This window comes from Lithobates pipiens, unplaced genomic scaffold, assembly GCF_037356315.1.
Source record: "Lithobates pipiens isolate NorthernLeopardFrog02 unplaced genomic scaffold, aLitPip1_a1.2 Scaffold_30, whole genome shotgun sequence".
Classification (NCBI taxonomy): Eukaryota; Metazoa; Chordata; class Amphibia; order Anura; family Ranidae; genus Lithobates; species Lithobates pipiens.
In genome coordinates, this window is record NW_027507791.1 from 86,465,231 (window position 1) to 86,491,295 (window position 26,065).

Here is a 26,065-nt window from a genome sequence, read left to right on the forward strand (position 1 = left end):
CACAGGGTCATTTAAAAAATGACAGGCAGAGGAAGAGGCAGGCCCTTCCGCAGGGGTGTTAGGGGTAGGGCAGGAGCAACAGGCTTGAGCCAAAGTGGCAAATTGCAGAAGGTGCGTGCGATTACGTCAAAGGACGCACCAGACTTGGTTGAGGGGCTCACTCAGCCTTACTCTTCTGCACCCTCCTCATCCTCTCGATCTGCACCCTCTTCTTCACTCTCTGCTATGTGCACCCCCAAAGACACTACCACCACCACCATATACCTTCCGCTTGAGTCACAGGAATTATTCTCCGATCCATATCAAGACATTTTCGATGCGCAGCCACTCTTGGCATTGGATCAGGAAGAGGAGGTAGCAACAACCGCCACTGAGCAGTCTGACAACAGTACCCGGATCAGCCCAAGGAGGAGGTTGGTCCCCGCTGTTGCTGCCTACTCCGAGATCTCTAATTATAGCAGTGGGGAAGTAGACGTCGATGATGACGTGTCTAGTGATGTCACATGGGTGCCCACAAGAGAGGAAGAGGAGGGGAGTTCAGAGGGAGATATGGACCAGCAGATAGGGAGGAGAAGCAGGAATAACTTACATTGCACAGGAGGGACAAAGCAGACTGCAAATGTATCAAAAGCGAGGCATCAACCATGTACGGTCCGCTGCTGACAATAGTGTTGCCATCTGCAAACTTTGCAGTCAACACATAAGTCGCTGTAAGCCCAACACTCACCTAGGGACGACCGCCTTAAGAAGGCACATGAGCTGCCATCACCGAGCCCAGTGGGAGCAATGGAACCCACAAAGCCACACTCCAGGCTGTCACCGTCTAGCCTAGCCTAGTCTTCTACTTCTCCTTCTCCTCTCTCCTCACAATTGTCCTCCACTCCACCTTCCATCACGCCATCCTCACGCTTTTTCTGCAAAAAGGCAGGCTTCCGTGGACCAAATGTTCGAGCATAAAAAAAAATGATGACGCCGGATAGCCCTCTTGCCCAATGGTTGACGGCTGGCTTGTCAGAACTGATAACCCGCCAACTACTGCCATATAAACTGGTGGACTCGGAGGCCTTTCGAAAATTTGTGGCCATTGGAACACCACAATGGAAGGTCCCAGGAAGGAAGTATTTCTCAGAGAAGGGCATCCCAGGGCTACATGGCCATGTTCAGCGGCAAGTGAATGTATCTCTGGCATACAGTGTCGGTGCCAAGATACATCTGACCACAGACATGTGGTCTAGCAAACACGGGCAGGGAAGGTATATCACTTTTACTGCCCACTGGGTAAACCTTCTGACGGCCGTCAAGCATGTAACCCGTGGCACCCGTGTAGATTTGGTTTTACCACCACAGATTGCATGCAGGCCTGCCTCTTCTTCTCCTCCTCCTACCCCCATCCTCCTCCCTCTCCTCCTCGGCTGACTACTGCTTTTCCACTGCTAGCGTCTCTTCCGCTGCGCTGCCCAACCTCCCCCTGGAAGTCAAGAGCCACACTGGCCCTGCACTCCTTTCAGCTTTGCGTTCACGGCAGATCAGTGGCTAACACCGCTCAATTTGACAGTTGGTAAAGTGGTGTGTGACAACGGTGCCAATCTGCTTAGCGCATTGAAACAGGGCAAAATCACGCACGTGCCATGCATGGCGCACGTCTTAAACTTGGTCGTGCAGCGATTCAATGTCTAATACCCTGGGGTCCAGGACAACTTGCGGCAAGCGAGGAAAATCTCGGCCAATTTCAGAAGATCTTACACGGCCATGGCTTGCCTTGCTGACATTCAGCGGCGACACAATCTGCCGGTCAGACGTCTTATTTGCGGTTGCCCGACGTGATGGAACTCAACCTTCTATATGCTTGATAGACTGCTCCAGCAGAAAACGTGCAGTTAACGTCTACCTGTACGAACTCTGCAGCAGAACAGGTTCTGGGGAGCTGGGTTTTTTTTCACCGCGCCAGTGGCTGCTCATGCACAATGCATGCAGACTTCTGCGGCCATTTGATGAGATCACCAAACTGGTCAATCGCAGCCATGGTGCCATCAGTGACATGGTACCTTATACCTTCTTTATGGAGCGTGCATTGCGTTGTGTCATTGATCAAGCCGTGGAGGAGCAGGAGCGGGTAGATGAGGAAGTCGCAATGTTGCATGAATTCCCAGGGGGTGCTACTCTATCTGAGACAAGTCAACAACAGGAGTCTGAAGAGGAGTCAGAGGAGGATGGTGCCGGGGAGGATGAGGAGGAGCAAGAAGAGCATGCTTTAAACCTTTCTGGGATCCCTGTTGTTGTGCGTGGATGGGGAGAGGAGAACAAGGAGGTCGACATTATCCTGGATGATGAGCAGGAGCCAGGCCACCACACCGCTTCCAGTTTAGTGCAAATGGGGGCCTTCATGCTTCAGTGTTTTAACAGGGACCCCTGTATAAAAAGCATAAGGGTCAAGGACCAGTACTGGGTGGCAACGTACTTAGACCCCCGGTACAAACACAAAATGGCGGAAATGTTACCACCGTCACCAAGAGCTGTGAGAATGGAGCACTTCCAGGCCTTGCTTCGAGAAATGCTGCATTCTGCTTTTGCGTGCGCTGGCAGAGGAGGAATTCACACTCCCAGAGAAAGAGTTGCGGGTACCAATCCAACAGCGCCTGAAAGAAGAGGGCGGTTTGAAGATGTGTTGGTGACTTCTGATATGAGGTCATTCTTTCAGCCGACCCATCGACAGGTCCATCCGGATCCAGCATCAGGGAACGCCTAGACCGACAGGTGTCCAGCTACATCGGGTTAACGGCCAATGTGGACGCTGTGAAGAATGATGAACCCCTGGACTACTGGGTGGGCAGGCTTGACCTCTGGCCAGAGCTTGCCCAATTTGCAATGGAACTGTTGCCCCTTGTCCAGTGTCCTGTCCGAAAGGACGTTCAGCGCAGCAGGGGGGATTGTGACCGATAAGCGCACTCGCCTAGCTCACGACAGTGTTGACTACCTCACATTTCAAAAAATGAATGAGGCATGGATCTCAGAGGAATTCAACACATGTGACCAGTAGACCATGTATATCTCTATAAACGATTTATTTAATCGAGCACACAGACCTTTTTTCTACATTTGGCTCACTTCCTTGTACAAAAAAGCACACCGTACTATATGCCCGTACCCTCCTGTTTGAAGAGGTTGACCCGTGTCATATTTTTGGGGCCCAGCAGCGAGTTGCTGGTATCAGTGCTGCTGTTAGTGCTCTCTATCTTGGTGCTGGTGTCAGTGCACTCTATCACGGTGCTGGTGTCAGTGCTCTACATCACGGTGCTGGTGTCAGTGCTCTACATCACGGTGCTGGTGTCAGTGCTCTACATCACGGTGCTGGTGTCAGTGCTCTACATCACGGTGCTGGTGTCAGTGCTCTACATCACGGTGCTGGTGTCAGTGCTCTACATCACGGTGCTGGTGTCAGTGCTCTACATCACGGTGCTGGTGTCAGTGCTCTACATCACGGTGCTGGTGTCAGTGCTCTACATCACGGTGCTGGTGTCAGTGCTCTACATCACGGTGCTGGTGTCAGTGCACTCTATCACGGTGCTGGTGTCAGTGCACTCTATCACGGTGCTGGTGTCAGTGCACTCTATCACGGTACTGGTGTCAGTGCTCTATATCACGATGCCGGTGTCAGTGCTCTATATCACGATTCTGGTGTCAGTGCTCTATATCACGATTCTGGTGTCAGTGCACTCTATCACCGTGCTGGTGTCAGTGCACTCTATCACCGTGCTGGTGTCAGTGCACTCTATCACCGTGCTGGTGTCAGTGCACTCTATCACCGTGCTGGTGTCAGTGCTCTATATCACGGTGCTGGTGATCATCTCCTGCACCCTCTTCATAGCCTACCCTGACCTTTCCTCTCCTCCATTGCCTTCATGCGCTCCCGAGTCCTGAATTGTCAAAATTTCACAGATAAAAAAAGAATGCTTGTAGTTGTTGATCCCAGATTCACTTCATACATGTGCTATGTCAGTGGCCATGTGGTGGGACTGTGTGCGCACAGCTAGTAAGTATTTTGTGGCTGAAAATATGACCTGTAGGTTTTTAAAGTTTGCCTGCCATTGAAGTCAGTGGGGCCCGCCGCAAACTTTTGGCCACGTTCGCAGTTCGCGAAACGTCCCGTCGGAAGTTCGTCCATCTCTATTCTAACGTTGTTGACAGGAGAACTGTGAAGGAAGGAGTATAGCACTGCTGGAGACCTGGATTGTTGTGCTGTGTGTGACATCAGTAGTCTGATCCTTCAACGTGCTGCCAGCACAGGGTAGTAGTGATGAAGCATTAGTAATAAATACCAAAACTTCAGTTGATCTTTACATAAACTGGTTTCCATTTAAACCCACTTGCTGTATTGGCTCTGGAAGACCCTGCTATGTTCAGTAATAATGTAGATTTCCTATTTTTCTCTCCATAAAACTGTTTTCTGAACACAGTGGTTAAAGAAACACACTAAGTTTATTTATATCTGTTCTGCATAGATGAACAAAAACAGTCACTTGGTATTATGTGGTCAGATCTCCCAGTATAACAAGAGTCCTCCTTTTACTCTCGAATATCAGACTGAGACCACTTTGAAAGAACGTAACATTGCAAGGTAAGTGTTTCTGATTTTATTTAGGTAAGGGTATGTACTTTTTGTGTAGCATTGCAGTTGCAGGCAGTGGCCATATTATATTATCATCTGCTTCAGTGTTCCAGTAGCTGCTTCCTAGTTTCTGTTGATCGCATGTGTTTAGTACAAGAAAAGAGAAAAACTGTTTGCTGTCTGCTACGAATTTGGTAAATCTGATATTTTCCTGGAAAACGAAATGTTGCAATTTGCTTTCAAAGGGAAGTGAAGGAAAACTGCTACATTTACAGTTGAAAAACATACAAGTGTTTTTTCTTTATTATACATGGTATTGCCTTCTACATGGGAATTGTGGTGTTTTGCCAAGCAGTCAGTGGCGACGCAGGGGCACCGCCCTCCTATGCATGCGTCCCGCCCCCTAATTTACATGCAGGGAGCCGGACGAATGGATTCCAATAGGGTTTTCTGGGTTTTTTGAAGCACGTGATTAGAGCCAGAGGCTCTAATAGGTTTCAAGAAAGGGTGGGCTTGGCCCACTGCACTGTGCCACGAGCCCACCCAGTTGTGTGACAATGGCAAGACCAGTTTTCTGATTGGCCGAAAGGAGAAGCGATCCTATTGGCCTTGGAGGAGGAGGGAGGAGATGCAAGGCTGCCGTGATGCAGAGGAGACACAGGAGTAGCTGCTGCCCGTCGCTCAGAGGGAAGAGCCACGCCATAGATGGGGTAAGTGCCAGGCTGACTGGTGGGGAATGCAGGTGACCCGACCGCCACCATGTTTCCCTTCTCGTTGGGCGCCAAGTGTCACATTTTTATGTGTGGCCTACTCCGGGATGGGTTCTTCTGGGCTACACTAGGCACCTGTAACAGGATCACATGAGGGTACCTTTGCTCTTGTGCCATTTTCATCAGTGCCCTGGAAGAAGGCCGAGGCTGCCATGGGGGAATACTTGACCCTTATGCCCCGTACACACGTTCCGATTATCGGACCACAAAAGTCTGTTTCGGACAGATCGTTCGATAATCTGATCTTTAGTACGCAGCTTTCGACAGCCAATCACGACAGTCCATCCAACCGAAACCGAAGGGACAAACAGGGAAACGTTGGTCGGATGACAGCCCATCGTACGACAATCGTGTAGCCAGTACAGTATGCGTCCGATAAAAGTCATTCGACAAACACCACGCATGATTGGAAAACCAACAATAAACCAGAAGGACACACAGGTCACACGTATTTGACACCATTTAAAATACGTAGCTACGCACGACGGAAGATTTTTCCAGAATCGTACGACAAAAATCTTACACACATTTTGCACTGTTGTATTCGATCTTAGTTGTATACAACAAAATGTGAACGATCTGTCTTACGATAATCGGAACGTGTGTACGGGGCATAAGACAGGCTTTGCTTTTTTTTTTTTCACAAAAAAGACGGGCCTTGTTTTTAGAGCTGGATGTATACTGTGTACACTTGCACCATCATCCTCATGATGCTCATCCTCATGCACACAGACGTTTTAAAAAACTGGCTGCAAAGCTAGCTCCTACGCCTGGAAAAATCGGCGCGATTTTTACCGCGTTTTGCATTGGCGTTTGTGCATTTTTCAGAGATTCACGTTTTTACAGCTCTAGCCCCGCGCCATGGAACGCACTGGTCCTGTTTTTTTTTTTTACAGCTTAAAAATGCCTAGGCAATTTGCAGCTCAAAAACGCCTAGGTGGGCATGAAGCCATAGACTAACGTGAACAGGCGTTTTTACGCTGCAAAAAACGCTCAAAAGTGGCGTGTGCATGAGGCCTAACTGTTCTCCGGGTAACTCTGGGGTCCTCAATGTAAACTTTTCTGTAATGTGCATTTAGTAGGGACATACTGAGCCTTGTCCACATCCACCTGTCCATTGTATCAACGCTACCTCACTCCCAGTAACGGTGTGGGGTCCCACCATACACATAGCGCTGAATCCATATGTGCACTTCAATTCACTCTCTCACCTGGGCATAGGGGACCTCTGTGGCATGAGTCTGCTCCTGTTGTCATTGAAGACTGTGACTAACGCAGGTGTCAGATCCCTGCCCTCCCCACTAACTCGTGACAAGGTGCGGCCAATCTCACACCATGCTGTCACTTACACAACAATGCCACCCTCAGGAGTTTTGAATTGGGCAGAGGTCTCTGAAAGGTCACTTATGCTCTGAATGCATTTTTACAACCCTCATTAATTCTGGGTATCCTTTGATGGCAACTGCGTATTCTTAATGGATTTGGTTATAGTTTTACTATAGGCCTGGGCAGCAGAACCAGACTTCCTGCCATGACTCAATTAGCTGTTTACAGCTGGCCACAGGCTCAAGCGTTGGTTTCTGATGTCTCTAAGCTTAGATAACAATTTTTTTAAGTGCGTCTATGAATTCCATGAAGTAAGGGAGGGGTTAAGATTACTACTGCAATGTGGAACTATTCTGCCAAACTGTCATTGCTGACAAATGATTCCTGAACAAAATGGCCACTAGCTAGAGCTTTTCAGGTGTCTAGTAGGTGATATCATCACAGAGACAAACCTCTCATGGAGAGAATGTCGACGACAACTCACTCTTGCAAGAGGCTATTCCACCTAGCTCAGGCACACGCTTATAGACAGGCCGCTGGTAGCTTCTGTTACCCTAGGTAAGCCTTGTGTTTTCACATAGTACTGTACTGATCTTGTATTGATGTCTTCATACTCCAAAGTATCTTAGTGACCTGAACCATGGGATGGCGCCGGTTACTTGCAATACACCCCTTTTAGCAACTTCAGACCAGACACGAACAAGGTTTCAACACTTTACTTGAAAAGTGCAAAAGATGTACAAAGTCCAACATGCGGAAAATCTATTCTTTCCTACATCCCTAACCCTAACTTAAAGCTGGAGTCCGCCGTTTTTTTATTTATTTTTTTTTTTTTTTAAAGCCAGCAGCTACAAATACTGCAGCTGCTGACTTTTAAAATAATGACACTTACCCGCCCAGCGCGCCCGCGATGTCGGCACCCGAAACCGATCTCTCGATCGTCTCTCGGGTGCTGCCGCCGCCATCTTGGGTATGGGAATTAGGAAGTGGCGCCTTGCGGCTTCATTTCCCGGTTCCCTACTGCGCATGCGCAAGTCGCGCTGCGCAATAAGGATGGTCCCCACTGTCTCTGGGATCCGTGTGTTTCCCAGCAGGCAGTGGGGGACCTTCGGAAAGGGGCGTACAGGTACCTGCACCCCCCTCCCCCCTGAAAGGTGCCAATTGTGGCGCCGGAGGAGGGGAGGGTTCCAATGAGCGGAAGCTCCACTTTAGGGTGGACCTCTGCTTTAACCTACCAGCGACCCGACATACCTGCAGAGGTAGAGTCCTTTTTAATACAGAGTCCATCCATAACATTTTTCCGCAACTGATGTCTTTGGCGGAACCCTAAGTTTCGATGACCTTTACACCACGGCAGTGGTAAGTGACATTCTGTTGTTCCTCACAGGTGCTGCTCTCCATCGCTTTCCATTATGGGCACTGGGCCCTAGGTCTCTGGGGAAATTTTCAAAAAAAAAAAAAAGAATCGGGAAAGTGTTAAGCTTTCAGAAAAAGTCACTGGGATTGGGTAAGGGTATAGGGGGGTAAAGAGAAGGAGAAGGCAGAGAGTGAAGAGAAAAAGGAGATGAGCAGAAATAAAATATGCCTTTTATAGGCTGCCAAAACATAGCTTATCTTAAAGCCCAACTCCAGGAAAATGTAAACTTATCCCTTGTAGTGGGTCATTTTTTCATCCCACTGTAGTATATACAGGCACAGCCTACATGAATGTGACAACTCTGTGACAACTCTGCTCTTAATTCAGGAACAGTGCAGCATCATTGCCACCTCATTACAGGCAGGGCTGCCATCAGAAATGTTTGGCCCCTTACACAGCCTAATTCCTGCCCCCCCCCCCCCCCCCCAAGCCTGACCACCAACATTCCCCAGGGCTTGCCCATGGGCCATCCTACCGTATCTGCACACTGGCCACCTCACCTGTATCCACTCAGCCCCCCTCCACAAAGCTGACATGTTGCTGGCACAGAGAAGCATAGTACACAAGGGTGCACATGCACATAGTAGCCAGAGGTGGCAGTAAGGAGCTTGATGTCTGAGCTCAATGCCACAGAGAGCAGAATGAGCCAAGATCGATTCTGTAATGCACAGTGCGGCACCCCTTCATCAGTCCACCCTTCTTCTGCCCGGGGCCCCTTACAGTTGTAACGGCTGTACTCCCTGATGGCAGCCCTGATTGGGTGTACCAGTGTCCATCACCTGAAGGTGCCTATATTACCCATATAGTTAATACTATGGCTGTGTGTCTCATGATGTACTCCAAGAAAAGGATTTTACAGGTAAGCTTTTATAAAAATCCTATTTTCTTTATCGTACATTACAGGACGCAGAGCCATAGTATTAACTGTATGGGACGATTTTTAATGCATGACAGCCATGATAGAAGTATTAACTATTGATATTCTTTATTTATGTTTGTACAGAGAAATGTTTCTGCTCCTGAACTATACAGATCAGTTTGAATCTGCCACTCTACAGCTCAGTGAATGGGTGAGAGCAGGAAAGCTGAAGGTATGAAAAACACTGTAAGAGAGAGATACAGGGAGCAAATTTGAGCTAACATACCCCTTTAGTTCCAGCCTCACATACAGATTGCATTTTCAAAAAAAATTCTGTATGACAAAAATGGAAATACTGTATGTAAAAGCGTAATTTCCTAAAAGCAGTATTAAATCCCCTAAAAATTATCATATCACAGTTTACCAATCCTTAAAGAGGAAGTAAAGGCTATTTAAAAAAAAAAAAAAAATGCAACCTGCAAGGCAAAGGCATAATGAGCTAGTATGCATAGCATACTAGCTCATTATGAATAACTTACCTGAGAACGAAGCCCCCGAAGCAGTCCTCCGTCTTCATGTTCGCCGCTGCCATGTATCCCGGAGTGACTTCCGGGTCTCACTGCTTCGGTGCTGTGATTCGCCGGAGCCACGATGATGTCACTCCCGCGCATGCGCACGGAAGCTGACACGAGCGGCATATCGCCGTGATCTGCGGCCTGCCCAGTGTGCCTGTGCGCCGCTGTCTAACGTGCATGTGCCGTAGACAGCGGTGGCTGTCTTTTTGTAAATAGCTCCTAAACTGTATAGGTTTAGGAGATATTTCTTGGACCTACAGGTAAGCCTTAATCTAGGCTTACCTGTAGGTCAAAGTGGTTTGTAAGGGTTTACAACCACTTTAAACCTGTTGGCTATGTTGGTTTTCTTTTTTTTTCCTTCATTTTCACCTGGTGATTGGTCTGCTAAAAGAAAATGAAAAATAACAGGCTTTCTGCCCAAACTCAAATACAAAATATTCAGCGCTAATAATAATAATAATAATAATTGTGCGTTAGTTGCTCAGAGTATATTTCAAAGTAGTCCAAACAAATTGTATGCAATCGTGACAAATTGTGTATCCACATACAGTATATGAGGCATCTAAGAATTGCATGTCATCCAGGAATAAATTAATCATAAAAAATCTGCGTGCATTTCAATGGATATGGTGGAATGGGTTCCGGTGTGTAACCGGTGATCTGAGAGGAGATGTGGCATGCTGAGCCTTGCCGGAACCCGTTCCACCATATCCATTGAGATGGACCTGGATTTTATTCAATTAGTTTATTCCTGCAGGACATGCAATTCCTAGATGCTTGATATATGTGGATACAAAATACTACAAAATACTAGGTTTTTGACTCCGTAATAGAGTCCTCCAACTCTGGTAAGAGTCCATCTTGTTTTGATGGTGGATCACGTGGTGGAATTGGATCACTATTGTGTCTATGACTGGAACCATTGTCACAATTGCAAACAATTTGTTTGGAATTCTTTGAAATATACTCTGAGCACCTAATGTACAATTATTATTAGCGCTGCATATTTTGTATTTGAACATGTATTGCACAGTTTATCTGACTGTTTTTGCCAGTGGCGTATACTTGCCAGTGTGTTTTCTCCTTTTCCTATACTTCCCAAATTATAACTGCTTAAAAAGTGTTAGCTAGAGTTCAGCTTTAATTTGGATTCAGTCGTAGGCTTGGTTCACACTTCTGCATGTGGCTGCGGGTGTGGGAATCACAGCAATTCCCGCACCTGAAACCACCCCCAGTGAAAACGCATTGCTGTGTAAAATACTGCATTTTGAAGGGCACCCCCGCACATGTAGAATTGCAGTGCGTGTGCAGGTGCAGGAAGCTAACGGGAAATCGCATGGTCAAAAAACCATGCTATTTCCCTGCTGCCACATTTTTGAAAAGGTGCATGCAAAAGAAATGCAGGCACGGCAGCCCATTCATTTGAATAGGCTGCCATTGCCTGACAAACGCAGCCTGCAAAAAGGCAAAGGTGTGAACCTAGCATAAATATGCTAGTGCATCTAATGCCGCGTACACACGAGTGGACTGTATGGCGTACTTAGTTCGTCATACAATCCGACGGACAGTCCGTCGTACTTTCGACTGAATGGACTTGACCACACACGGATGTACAAACAGTCCGTCGAAAGCTTGCGCAATGACGTGTACAGCACGTACGACGGGACTAGAAATAGGAAGTCCAAGACACAGCAAAGCACCCTTCCGCCGTGTAAATCCTTTCTGGGCATGCGCCATTCTTAGTTCGTCGAACTAGCATACTGACGAGCGGATTGTCCGCTGAAACCAAAGTACGACGGACAGAATTTTGAAAAATCCGAAATTCTTAGTACGCCGGACTGCACGCTGAAAAAGTCCGCTGAAGCCCACACACGAGCGGATTGTCCGCTGAAATGTGTTTCGACGGACTAAGTACGCCATACAGTCCGCCCGTGTGTACACGGCATTACACTACCCTTTTCCCACACTCAGAATGTGGCTGTTCAAAAGTGTCTCAGTAGCACTTCCAAAAGCGGAAGTTCCATTTTTGGTGGAACTTTGCTTTAATTAACTGTGTGATCTTACTGGTTAGCTTTTTTTGGGGGGGGGGGGGATTAATCTACATACAACGCTATTTGTACTGTAATATGCAGCATGGAGGGGGGTTAATGTGTTGCCATTGGTCACCGATGCATTAGTGACTAGTGGCAGTTAATTAACCCCTTTGTGCTGCATTAGTGGCAGTGGCACCAGTGGCAGTGTTATTTAACCCCTTTTTGATGCAGCACAAAGGGGTTAATTAACTGCCAATGGTCACTAATACATCAACCACCAATGGCAATGTGGGCTCTTTAACATTTGATCAGCTGCGTCCAATCACAGCTGATTACATGTAAACACATGCTGGTTATCTGCATTTCCTTTCCTCAGCACTATCCGTGTCTGAGGAAAGTAAAATTAGTGCCCTGATTACCGGTGCATCCCCATCAGTGCCACCTCATCAGTGCCCCCTATCAGTGCAGCCTTATCAGTGCCCATCAGTGCAGCTTCATCAGTGCCGCCTATAAGTGCAGTCTCAACAGTGCCCATCAGTGCAGCTTTATCAGAGCCCAGTGTATTCATTTGGGATTATGTGCCTTTTTGTATGTCTGCCAGTGTGTTCATTTGGGATTCTTTATGTGTGTCTGCCAGTGTGTTAGTTTTGGTATTCTGTGTAGCCCCCTTAAAAACATGGCTGTTGTTATTGCTAAGGGGGGGGGGGGGGGCATGGGCCTAAAATCTGGAGTGCAGCTCCACTTTAATGTTTCCTCTTTTTTGTCTCCTGGACAGGCTAAGGAAACTATTGTTCATGGATTAGAGAACACAGCAGGTAAGGATATAATGTAGGCCTTATTTTAAAGTTGACGTAAAATTACAAGACTATTTTAAATTTTTTGGTATAGGCATTACTTTCCCTTTCATCTGTTGTATAATTTAATTTGCGATGAAGGCGAAGGATACCATCTGGTGTAAGAAGGAAATCAAGTCCCTTTTAACTGGTATTCTGTTACTGCTGCAAGTCCAGTTAGAATCGCATTACGGAAAACTGTTTTCCTATGTCCCTTTTAACTCTGGTATGCTCTTTTGCTTAAAGCGGAGGGCAACCCTAAAAATAAAAATAGCATTAATATTCTTAAAGAAATGTAAAAAAATTATATATTTTTTTTCACTTTCCAGAAACCCCTGTTGCTAGGCAGTCTTCCTAATCTGCTGCTTCCTATTCCTCTGCGATTCCTCCTCTTCGGCGAGCGGCCTGCTGCCTTCTGGGACATGTGTGTGTCCCAGAACACAATGGGGCCATTCACAAAGCCCCGTGCGACTCACGCATGCACAGTAGGAAACGGGTAGTGAAGCTGCAAGGCTCCACTGCCTGTTTCCCCTCGTTAATATGGCGGCGATGACAGCCGATTCAATGGACGGATCGGCCTGGGGGGGGGGGGGGGGGGGTTGTGGTATGGGTGACATCACAAGGTTACTGGACAGGTAAGTGTCCTTATTAAGTCAGCAGCTACAGTGTTTAAAAAGTCCTCCCTATGCCTTTCCTTTAAATAATGGCCTCCTTATCTTTAGTAGCTATGCACCAATGAGTCTGTTTCTGAAGAGTGAGAATTTTTCTCGGCATAGCAAGCCTTGTTTTATTAACTCCCTGATTAGCAATTGAAGCACCCCCATTCCTAGCAGTATATAACTAAGCATCTCTTGGGAAAGGCACGTTTGCCAAGGGGTGGCACACTTGCAGATGGGGGTTCAACAACATTAATATTCTTTAAAAAATATAAAAAATAATTTTTTTGCTCATCAGAAACCCCTGTTGCTAGGCAGTCTTCCTAATCTGCCTCTTCCTATTCCACGCCACTGTTTCTTCAATTCTTCCTCCTCGGCAAGCGCCCCCATTGTCTTCTGGGACATGTATGTGTACAACAACGGGGCCATTCACAAAGCGCCGCACGGCTCGCGAATGCACAATAGGAAACGGCAGTGAAGCCACAAGGCTCCACTGTCTGTTTCCCTTAGTTAGGATGGCCGTGCCAGCTGCTGATCCGATGGAAAGATCGGCCTCAGGGTGGCCGTCATCGTGGGCTCGCTGGACAAGTAAGTGTCCTTATTAACAGTGTTTGTAGCTGCTGACTTTTTTTTTTTTTTAAACGACCGGAACGCCCCTTTAAACTAACTCTCCTGCACACCTCTTCTCCACCCTACACCTTTATTTATATATATATATATATATATATATATATATATATCACCCTCACTTCTGTCCTCTCCATATTACTGTACTCACCAACGTCCGGCTAATTCTAAATCCACACGCCCAATACTCCAAACCACTGGGGCATGTCCCTTTGTCACGATCTGGAGTCAGGCTCAGAGACCAATAGCTATAGCAGCAGAGCAGATATTCACACAGGTCACCCTGGCTGATGGCACGGGTTCACCTGAGGTGCGGGGTCTAAGCACTAACCGGTATTCACCAGAGCTCCCAAAGGTGGAGATGGGCTTGGCTGCGTGTTAGTGCCAGGTCGCGGTCCTCAGGATAGCCCCACCAGGAGGTGAGCAAGCCGGGGGTCTGGTAGCAGATATAGCAGGTAGAGATCAAGCAGAAGCGTAGTTGAGAAACAAGCCAAAAGTCGGTAACCAATAGTTGCAGGTTGGGATTCAGCAGAAGCGTAGTCCAGGAGCAAGCCAAATGTCGGTAACGAAAGATAGCAAGGATACGGTCGGCAGCAGGAGCGATAGAAGCAAGATATTGGCTGGTAAAGGCACAATATTCTGGCAAGGAGGAAGTGCAGAGACATGGCTTATATAGGAAGTTCATGGGAGGAGCAAAGGGTTCAAGGTTCAAGGCAAACAAGATTCAAGACATGATCACTAAAGGAATTGTCCAAGGAGCTGTCCAGCATTCCAGGTGGCTCAGCAAGCAGAGTCACTGCCAGACACACCAGAGGTCCCAGGTTCAAGCCCAGGTCCTAACAGTACTCCCCTCCTCCCAGGACGTCCCCTGGATGTCTTAGGGCCAGGTTTCTGAGGAAACCTCTGGTGGAATTCCCTTGTTAATCTAGGGGCATGAACATTCTCCTCAGGCTCCCAAGAATTTTCTTCTGGCCCATATCCTTCCCATTGAACCAAATATTGCAATTTGTTCCTAGAGATCCTGGAGTCAAGAATTTTTCCCACCACAAATTCTTCTTCACCCTGTACCTCGACAGGTGGGGGAGGAGGATGAATTCTTCCAGAAAAAGTATTTTCATGAAATGGTTTGAGTAGTGATATATGAAACACAGGGTGAATCTTCATATTGTCAGGAAGTTTTAGGCGAAAAGTGACCTGGTTGATTTGAGCAGAAATCTCAAAAGGTCCCATAAACTTTTGACCCAACTTAGCACATGGAACTTGAACTTTTAAATTTTTGGTAGATAACCAAACTTTCTCACCTACTTGAAAAGTGGGAATTGACCTACGATGTCTGTCAGCAGCCCTCTTGTAATATTCCTGCGCCTCCTTCAATGTATCAGTCAATTTCTCCTGGATCTCATGTAATGAAGTTAGTCTGTTGGTAACAGCAGGAATTGAAGTTGAGATGGGGAGATCAGGAATAAAAACTGGATGATACCCCGTGTTTAAGAAAAATGGGCTTTGGGATGTGGAACTATGTTTAGAGTTATTATAAGCAAACTCTGCCGTAGGAAGGTAGTCCACCCAGTCATCCTGAAGATAACTCACGAAGCATCGAAGGTATTGCTCCAGAGTTTGATTGGTCCTCTCGGTCTGACCATTAGACTGCGGATGAAAAGCCGAGGACAGATTAACTGTTACACCCAAAGCTGAGCAAAAACTTCTCCAAAATTTTGAGGTAAACTGTACCCCTCTGTCAGACACCACATCATCAGGAATTCCATGAAGTTTAAAAACTTCTCTAACCATTACCTCAGCAGTATGTTCGGCGGAGGGTACCCCTTTAACTGGAATAAAATGAGCCATCTTAGTGAGACGGTCAACGACTACCAGAATGGTGGTCATCCCTTTTGAAAGAGGAAGGTCAACCACAAAGTCCATAGAAATTGACCCCCATGGTCTTGATGGAACAGGTAGTGGTAGAAGTAACCCCAGAGGAGAAGATCGAGGTGTCTTATTGCGAGCACAGGTTAGACATGAAGCCACATAACTCTTAACATCTTTCTTGTACCCAGGCCACCAAAAGGAACGCGATAAGAGTTCTTCTGTTTTAGAAACCCCAAAATGACCAGCAAGCTTAGAGTCATGTACCAACCTGAGGGCTTCTACCCGAACTGATTCAGGTACATAGAGGCAATGCGCTTGAGTCCAAAAACCATTGTTGTACTTGAGGTTAATGTCCTTAGGAGGATTATTAAGAAGTGGGTCATTCTCATACCCCTCCTTGAGAAGATTAAGAAATGTCTTTGAACTCATGGCCCCTAGAAAGTTCTTTTGAGGCAGGATTGAACATTCAGAGGTGCTTTCCTGGAGAGGCCCAGACAACATCCGTGATAGGGCATCAGCCTTACCATTCCTTGACCCAGGGCGGTATGAAATAACAAAATTAAACCTGGAAAAGAAAAGGGTCCAACGTGCTTGTCTAGATGACAACCTTTTAGCAGACCTAATAAATTCTAAATTTTTATGATCGGTGAGAACGGTTACAGGGTGCTTAGCTCCTTCCAGCAGATGCCTCCACTCAGAAAATGCTTCCTTAATTGCCAGCAGCTCCTTGTTTCCAATGTCATAATTCATCTCGGCTGAAGACATCAGTCGAGAGAAATAAGCACAAGGATGAAGCTGCATTTTTTCTCCCATTCGCTGAGAAAGGATAGCTCCTACAGCAGAATTAGAAGCATCAACTTCTACGATGAAAGGTAGTTCTGGATCTGGATGTACCAGGATTGGTGCAGAAGTGAAGAGAGTTTTCAGTTTACTAAAGGCAGCCTGTGCCTCAGGAGACCACAAAAAGGGCACCCCTTTCTTTGTCAACTGTGTGATTAGAGCAATTACCCTAGAGAAATTCCTTATAAATCTTCTGTAAAAGTTGGCAAAACCAACAAATCGCTGTATCTCTTTAACATTCTTAGGGGCGGGCCAATCCACCACAGCTTTGATCTTATCGGGATCCATGCTTACCCCTTCAGAAGAGATTATGTATCCCAAGAACTGAATCTGAGTTTGTTCAAACTCGCATTTCTCTAATTTTATGTAAAGTTGATTTCGCCTTAATCTCTCGAAAACAATACAGACATGCTTGCGGTGTTCTTCCAAAGTATCAGAGAAAATGAGAATGTCATCCAAATATGCTATTACAAACTGATCAAGCAAATCTCGAAAGACATCATTAATAAAATGTTGAAAAGTTGCAGGAGCATTGCAAAGCCCAAAGGGCATGACCAAAGACTCAAAATGTCCATATCTGGTTCTGAAAGCAGTTTTCCATTCATCACTGGAACGAATGCGGACAAGGTTGTATGCCCCCCGTAAATCTAATTTGGTAAAGAGCTTGGCAGAGCGGAGTCTCTCAAGCATTTCTGGAATCAGTGGGAGTGGATAGCGATTCTTAATTGTGATCTTATTTAAATCTCTGTAGTCAATACACGGACGCAGGGTGGAGTCCTTTTTCGTCACGAAGAATAAGGCCGCGCCAGCAGGAGAGGTTGAGTGTCTGATAAAACCCTTCTCAAGATTCTCATTAATCCACTCCCTGAGCACTTTCAGTTCAGGTTCTGATAAAGAATAAAGGCGACCAAATGGTATTTCTGCCCCTGGAAGCAATTCAATGGGACAATCATAAGAGCGATGAGGAGGCAGCTGATCTGCGTTCTTTTTATCACAAACGTCCCGAAACTCAAGATATTGTGGAGGTAGCTTGTCATATGACTGGATAGTTGCCAAAACTGCTTGTAAATCTTGGGTTGGTGGAGGGCTTATTTGATAAGATTCTTTGCAATGTTTCTTGCAATGGTCAGATGTAAAGCTTAAAGAACGTGTCTCCCAGTTGATGGAGGGATTATGGATAGAGAACCAAGGAATGCCCAGGATAATAGGGAACTTGGGTGATGTAATCAGCTCAAAGCTGATAGTCTCCTGATGGTCAGTTTCAATTAGGAGTTTAAGTGGGATTGTCTCGTGGGTAACAGGGCCTGAAGTCAAAGGTGAGCCATCCACAGTTTCCATATCAATTGGGGCAAGTTTATTTCTTATTTGAATGTTATTACTTTGGGCAAATTCGATGTCGATGAAGTTTCCCCCAGCCCCTGAGTCCAGCATAGCAGAGCAAGGTATTTCATTGCTTTCAACAATAAGCTTTATAGGGATGACAAAATGAGTTGATAAAGAATTAACTTTATTTGCTTCCTGAATCAAAGGAGAGATGGACTGAGAAATTGAGTTTATTTGTTCAGATACTGTAACATCCATTGCTGCAATTGTTCTTTTAAATTTATTGGGACAATTAACTGCGTAATGTCCAGAGTCTCCACAATAAAGACATAAGTTTTCTGAACGTCGTCTTTCTTTCTCCTGAGTAGTAATAGATCTTTTAATAGCATCCACCTGCATAGGTTCAGGAGTGTCAGAATCAGGAAAAACTCTTGGAACCTTAGGAGGATACTGAGTAGTAGAAAAACGCATGCCACCATTACTGCCTAGGATTCCCAGTCTCTCCTTTCTCCTTTCAGTAAGTCTCTGATCAATTCGAATACATAATTTAATAAAAGCTTCAAGGTCATCAGGACTTTCTACTCTGGCAAGCTCATCTTTTACTTGTTCCGAGAGTCCTTGACGGAACTGACTCTTCTGTGCTGCTGGATTCCAATTGGTATCTGAGATCCAACGTCGGAATTCAGTTGTGTACTCTGCAACAGAGCGTCTTCCCTGACGTAAATTGTGCAATTTTGCCTCAGCAGTAGCACAGCGGTTAGGATCATCGAAAACTTGGTTCATCGCAGTCACAAAAGAATCAAAATTATTCAGGATGACATCATCTTTCTCCACATAAGGGGAGGCCCAGGCTAAGGCTTCCTCAGTCAGGAGGTTGATAATAAACAGCACCTTTTTCCTGTCAAAAGTGAATGCAGCAGGTTGCATCTGAAAGTATATACGACATTGATTAAGGAATCCTCTATAATGGCGGCGGTCTCCGCTAAACTTGAGTGGTAGGGGCATTCGTGCATTAATTTCTATGGCAGCAGTATCTCGGGCATGAAAATCCCGCAATTGTTTGTGTAGATCAAGGATTTCCTCTTGTAGACCTTTCATTTCAATTTGTAACTCAGAAAATTTTTCCTGGTAGTCAACACCAAATGCCTGTAACTCAGCGATTTGAACCCTGAGAGGAGCCACGGCAGCTGCTACAATGGCCTCCATGTTTTTGGCCAGAATATTCTGTCACGATCTGGAGTCAGGCTCAGAGACCAATAGCTATAGCAGCAGAGCAGATATTCACACAGGTCACCCTGGCTGATGGCACGGGTTCACCTGAGGTGCGGGGTCTAAGCACTAACCGGTATTCACCAGAGCTCCCAAAGGTGGAGATGGGCTTGGCTGCGTGTTAGTGCCAGGTCGCGGTCCTCAGGATAGCCCCACCAGGAGGTGAGCAACCCGGGGGTCTGGTAGCAGATATAGCAGGTAGAGATCAAGCAGAAGCGTAGTTGAGAAACAAGCCAAAAGTCGGTAACCAATAGTTGCAGGTTGGGATTCAGCAGAAGCGTAGTCCAGGAGCAAGCCAAATGTCGGTAACGAAAGGTAGCAAGGATACGGTCGGCAGCAGGAGAGATAGAAGCAAGATATTGGCTGGTAAAGGCACAATATTCTGGCAAGGAGGAAGTGCAGAGACATGGCTTATATAGGAAGTTCATGGGAGGAGCAAAGGGTTCAAGGTTCAAGGCAAACAAGATTCAAGACATGATCACTAAAGGAATTGTCCAAGGAGCTGTCCAGCATTCCAGGTGGCTCAGCAAGCAGAGTCACTGCCAGACACACCAGAGGTCCCAGGTTCAAGCCCAGGTCCTAACACCCTTCATATAAATCACACTCCCACATTACCTCCCTCACTCTTCTGCTTCTCCTAACCTCTGGTGATGTAGCTCCAAACCCTGGGTCTCCTTCATCTAATTGTACTCAACACTCAACCATTATCATACACCCTCTGGCTGCAGCCGCAATGCACACAATCTACTTCAAATTCCCATTTCTCTCCTTCCCAAGACCAGACTCCCTTTCTCTTGAGCCCTTTGGAATGCTTGCTCTGTCTGTAACACACTCACCTCCCTCCACGATCTCTTTATCGCTAACTCATTTAATCTACTCGCCATTACCGAAACCTGGCTTCACGAATCCCATGCCTGGGACCACATTCTTCAAATAGTCCTGGGCGCGGTATGCTTAATAATTCCCAGGAGGGGTTCGGTGCACTCACACTACAGAAATAATTTGGACCAAGGGGTGAACCGTGGCTGGGCACAGTTAAAACTGCCAGTGTGAGTACACCCCAAGATGCTGTCTGTGGGTTTTATTTGCAACTGTCATTATAATGTGACAGTGAGATGAAAGAATACATTGTACTTTTTTATAATTCATGAGATATGTTTACTTTTTTCAGGTGCTTTCCTGTCTATGATGAAAGGAGGAAACATGGGAAAACAGATTGTACAAGTAGCTGAGCAATAAGTGTAAATCACACTACACACAAATCAAAGCTCGTGGATGAGTCAGTTTATTGATTTTAGTGCTTTCGCAGCAATCATAAAGTCTTTTGGTAAAGATAATTATAAAGAGAGTTTATGTTCGGCTGTGACAGCTAATCGTAAAACACAAATGAAGAGAAGAGTTAATTCACCGCTACTATGGAAAACGTTTTCTGGGGACCAATTACATATTTTTCAATCTCACTGTTAAATAAAACCTATGACAATTTTTATTTGATAATATCTGTTGCAATAGCTAATCCGCTGTACTTGATGAATTGATCAAAATAAAGAGTTTTCAAAAATGACATTTGCAAGAAAAAAAAAACTCATCACAAACATAAAAAATAAATGTGAGTTTGTATAAAATCACAAAATCTTACTGCAGTGGTTAACTCATATGTGGCTTTTGTTGCTAAGTTACAATGCAAATTACTATGTAACAAATAATGTTCAGTAACTGCTGAACACCTATTTGTGATTTCACCACACTAGGAAACAATCAATATATACATTTTATGGTGCGACACTGCTGAATATCCTATAACTGCAAGCAATTACTAATGTATCACAAAATAAAAAACACATTAGCGAGTAAATGAACATAATAAACATATAAATGTGTATAGATAAGAGTCCTTCATACATATATTTATCACCCTGTGCAAATCAAATCTTCTTAAACAGATGAAATAATGCCACCACCAGGTGAATTGAATGCTCGCTTCACTCCTGCTAATAACAAAAATAAACCAAAAGAGATGCTGCGCTAATACAAATATATGAATATAACAAATAACACTTTTGTGAAAAAAGAATGTTTATAATAATTTTATGCTAGTGAAAGAATAAAAAACTATAACTAAAGAAAACTTCCAATAATGTTTCAAATCATGAACATCGTGATAAAAAAAACAAATTAATTAGTGACCAAATATTTGGTGAAAAATGAGTGACAAATGAAAAGTGAAAACTAAAGCAGAGTCCCATTAATCATTCCGTCCATACACTGGCAAGGAAAAAAAAAAAACACCAATCTATGTAGAAAGATGAGATATTGCAGAGAGGATGTAACGTGCAATTCCACAACCAGATAAGTCAAAAGATTGCCTGCTTAGCAGATGGCGATGACTGCTAATCAGCAGTCTTGCCCAGAGTAGGGAAATCGGTCTCCTTAAGACCCAAGCAATCTCTGGAACAGCCGCTAATCTCTAATGGTACTCAGGAACAGAGAAAATAAAACCTTCCATAGTGCAGTAAGTTTGATAAGAAAGTATTTCATAAAAAGAATCACACTTACAAGATAGAAGTCAATCTACAACAATGGATAAAAAACAGGCCCTAGCCAATCCCCAGACAACGTCCTATCGTGGCGAAACATGTAGGGTGGAGCCTACGACGGTGATGCCATTACGTTTTTCCTTTCAGGCAGTGGATGGGCAAATTAACTTACTAGGAAGTGAAGTGTAGCCGGTGAAGACACCACTGGCCTCGCTGTTTTCTATCCATTGTTGTACATTGAGCACCATTCCCACAAATGCCAGGGCCCATGATCAGTGGGCAAGAGGCTAACATTCAGTCCCCTCCAAAATCCTCTGTCCTGGCTAGGTCTGTCACAATCTTCTTTGGCGGGCGGCCCGGTTTCCGATAATAGTGGTAGTGATTCGCCGCAAGATCACTTTTCTCAACGGTGGGAGAGGGGCCCACCCCTCCCGCCACTTACCGGAGCCGTCGGTAGCGACAGAGGCGATCGGATCCTTCTTAGTGTTAGGTATGGAGCTGAGTGAGGGGAAGGTGGCCCCCACCCGTCTCCATACCATTGCAGGGCGGAAGTGACGTCAAAACATTACTTCCGCCCATAGCTCTTATAGGGCCATTTTTTTTTTTCATTTTTTCAAATGACAATATTTTTAATTTTTTTGTTTTTTTATTGCATTTTAGTGTAAATATAAGATCTGAGGTCTTTTTTACCCCAGATCTCATATTTAAGAGGTCCTGTCATGCTTTTTTTTCCTATTACAAGGGATGTTTACATTCCTTGTAATAGGAATAAAAATGACACTTTTTTTTTAAAGAACTGTAATGTAAAATGTAAATGTAAAAATAAAGAATAAAAAGGTAAAATAAATAAGAAAAAAAAAAAAAAAGATTAAACACGCCCCGTCCAGCCGAGCTCACGTGCAGAAGCAAACGCATATGGGAGTAGCGCCCGCATATAAAAACGGTGTTCAAACCACACGCCTTGATCGGTAGAGCAAGAGCAATAATTCTAGCCCTAGACCTCTGTAACTCAAAACATGCAACCTTTTTGATTTAGGCTCGGTTCACACTGCGGGCGATGCGAGGCGACACGACTTGCCTCGCCGCGATCTGACAAGTCGCCCCCGTTCTGTACAATGGAACCGTTCTGAGAGGAGCGACTCGAGTCGCTCCGACTCAGAAAAAAGGTTCCTGTACTACTTTCGGGCGACCTCGGGCGACTTGCATTGACTTCTATACAGAAGTCATTTGCAAGTCGCCGCTGAGGTCGCGGCAGGTCGCGGCGCGGCAAGTCGTGTCGCCTCGTGTCGCCCCCTGTGTGAACCGAGCCTTAAGCATAGCGGTGGAATAGATATATAAAGGACTCTTATCTGTACACATTTATATGTTTATTATGTTCATTTACTCACTAATGTTGTGTTTTATTTTGTGATTCATTAGTAGGGGGTTACAGTATAGGATATTCAGCAGTTCTGAACCATAAAATGTATATATTTACAGAGGTACAGCCTATTTTTTTTTCTTATGCCTTTAAATGCAGTTCTATGTTAGCTTATGTGGTAACAGCTGAAGGTTTTTTTACCTTCATGCATTCTATGCATGAAGGTAAAAAACCTTGTGTGTGCTGCTTCCCGCACAGCCCCTCCTAATAATTACTACACACCTGACCCCCTCTCAGTCCAGTGATGTGCAAGAGAGCCTCGGCTGTCCCAGGACTCCCTCTCCTCATTGGCTGATACAGTAGCAAGAGCCATTGGCTCCAACTATCAGTCACAGCCAGTGAGCCAATGAGAGAGTGGGGCGGGTTTGTCTTATGGATGCATAAAGCAGGCCTCAGAAGCAAGCATGCACCAGTGCTCCCATAGCAAGTGGCTTGCTATTGGAGGCACTGGTAAAGGGGGAGGAGACAGGTGCACCAGTGGGGGAGAAGAGGATCGGGGCTGCTCTGTGCAAAACCATTGCACAGAGCATGTAAGTATAAGCTGAACCTGTAATACCACTCTCAGCATTTAGATCAGTATTTTAAGGGCAGTGTTTAGAGGCAAAAAAAAAATTGCTCCAACGCTGCGTTAGAAGAACTTATGAGCTTTACACACTAAGACAAGCATATTTTACGTTTTCTGGCATAAAGATCCAGCAGAGATACAAGTATTTTAAAATGCCCATGTGCAAGAGGCACATGCAGACATGATGAGCATGGATACACAATCAGTACTGAGTCCAGTGTGACAATGTCACTGCTGCTTGTTATCCATGCATAGAAGAAGTATGCAGATAAGAAACCCGCTAGCATCACCTGATTACTATGAATAGTCATATTATAAATCTCTGAGGCCACGTACACACGATCAGAAAGCTCTGATGGTTTTCCCGACGGCATTCCGACGGGATTCCGCTTAAGCTGTCATGCATAAACACGGTCACACCAAATTCCACCTGTCAAGAACACGGTGACATACAACATGTACAATGGGACTAGAAAAAGGACGTTCAATACCCAGTAGCCAATAGCTTCCATCTCGTAGTTCAATCTGAGCATGAATTATTTTTTGCGTGTCGGAATTGCATACACTCGATCAGAATTTCCGATAGAAAGTTTTTCCGTTGGGAAAATTGAGAACATGCTCTCAAATTTTTGCTGGCGGAAATTCGGATAGAGCCTACACACGGACAAATTTTCAGATGAAAAGCTCTCATCGGTCTTTTGCTGGCCGAAATTCCGATCGTGTGTCTGCGGCATTAGTCTCTACAGAACACTACACAACATGATCTATGAAACACATAGCAATAATGTGATAAAAAAAAAAGAATCCTGTGTAACAGCCTTTTCAAAGGATCAAAATAAGAGAATTATTGGAATTTCTAATTCTCAGTTGTACCTCAGAGGATCAAAGAATTTTACACTGCCTAATGGAGTTAAAGATACAGTGACTTACCTGACCAGCTAGGGAACCACAAGCTCCAGCAGCACCACTAACCAACATCGTCTGATTAGCTGCAGGGATCACATGACCCTTCTCCTTCACACCGAGGTAAGCTGTCAATCCGGTCATTCCAACTGCACCCAACAAAAGTGACAAGTGGCCGTCCACAAGATTCGGGTCTACCTATATTAAATATAAAGAGGGTTAACACTTCTGTTGCACTGAGTGATCTGTACTCATTGTCACTATAGTTTTGTTTCTTCTATTATTTGAATACCTCAAGGGTAATAGTTTTAGCTTCTGCTTTACTAGTGCCTTGATTTAACAATACTAGCAAATGTGAATTCAATCCTTGTATGGGAAAATGTAACATTTTTACCTTCATAGCACACAGTATGGTTTCATTTTTAAAGTGATAACAATATGTAAACAATTTTTTGCCATTATCTCAGTTAATTGCCATTTTAAAATGATGATGTCTCCTGTCCAAGCACTGTTTTACACAGTAAGTCCATTTTTGTTTTGAGCAAAAATCCTCCATGTAAACGACATACATTGCAAAGACCTTGCAGCCATTTTTTTGAATAAATTGTTCTCCCTCTCACTGATTTACCAGTGTCAGTCAGTCTTCGTCATAACAACCTCGTGCAGTCTCCATATTCTAGTAAAAAAAAAAAAAAAAAGCTGAAATACGCATCCGTTAAGAAGGGAGAAGTCCATACAGACGTACGAGAAAAACAGTGTGCCAATCAAACAAGCAAAAAAAGTATTAGGTGAAACAAGATTGGAAAACATGACGCTGTCAGCGTGAAGAAAAGAATAAGGCCGGTAACTGGCTTCTGTTAGAGGGACATTGGTCCCCTAAATGCCAACCATTGCTGCTGATCAGTGCCCTCCAGTGCTGCAAATATGTGCCCACAAGTGCCATCTATAAGTGCCCATCAGTACTGCTAATCAGTGCCACCTATCAGTACTGCCCATCAGTGTCTCATCATCAGTGCCTCCTGATCAATGCCACCTATTAGTGTCCATCAGTGCTGCCTATCAGTGTCTCAATATCAATTAGGGTTGCCACCTTTTCTTCAAGTCAAACCCAAACACTTTAGCGGCGCACACCAATATTTTTTTCTAGTAGAAATTGTACACATATTTTGCAATTAAATAACATTTCTAATCAAATGAAATTAATCACAAGAGTCACCCTTTACATCAGAGTCCACAGAGTTCCTCTTTTACATCTGAACTCACGGAGCTCCTTTACACTGTAGGGGGCGGGGGGAGACTCTATAAGGGAGAACTCTGGAGACTCTGCAGAATCTGATGTAAGGGAGAACTCTGGAGATTCTGACATAAGGGATGCTCTGGGAACTCTGATCTCAGGGTGAACATTGAGAACTCTAATGTACAGAGGACTCTGATGTAAGGGGAACACTGTGGCCTCTGGTGTAAAGGGGAACTTTGATGTAAGGGGTGCTCTAAGAACCCCGATTTACCTTAGAGTACTCACTCAGAGGCAGGAGAGAGAAGGGGGAGACTTCAGTCAAAAACAGGGATGGATGGTGAGCTCACTCACCCCTTGGCAGTCAGCACCTCTCATCCAAATGTAGCTGACACTGCTGGAC

General features: G+C 45.1%; 1 protein-coding gene across 4 annotated transcripts in view; it reads left to right on the forward strand.

Annotated features, from left to right (window-relative positions):
- LOC143943054 (prostaglandin reductase 2-like) overlaps positions 1–20,567 on the forward strand; it is a 76,628-nt gene extending 56,061 nt beyond the window's left edge. For all 4 annotated transcript variants that reach the window (XM_077464549.1, XM_077464552.1, XM_077464551.1 and 1 more), the window contains 4 exons: positions 4,500–4,615; positions 9,123–9,210; positions 12,362–12,401; positions 20,175–20,567. In XM_077464549.1, coding sequence (XP_077320675.1) covers positions 4,500–4,615; positions 9,123–9,210; positions 12,362–12,401; positions 20,175–20,242 — 312 coding nt within the window. In that variant the 3' untranslated portion in view covers positions 20,243–20,567. The remainder of the gene's footprint in view (positions 1–4,499; positions 4,616–9,122; positions 9,211–12,361; positions 12,402–20,174) is intronic.
- The last annotated feature ends 5,498 nt before the right edge of the window (positions 20,568–26,065 follow it).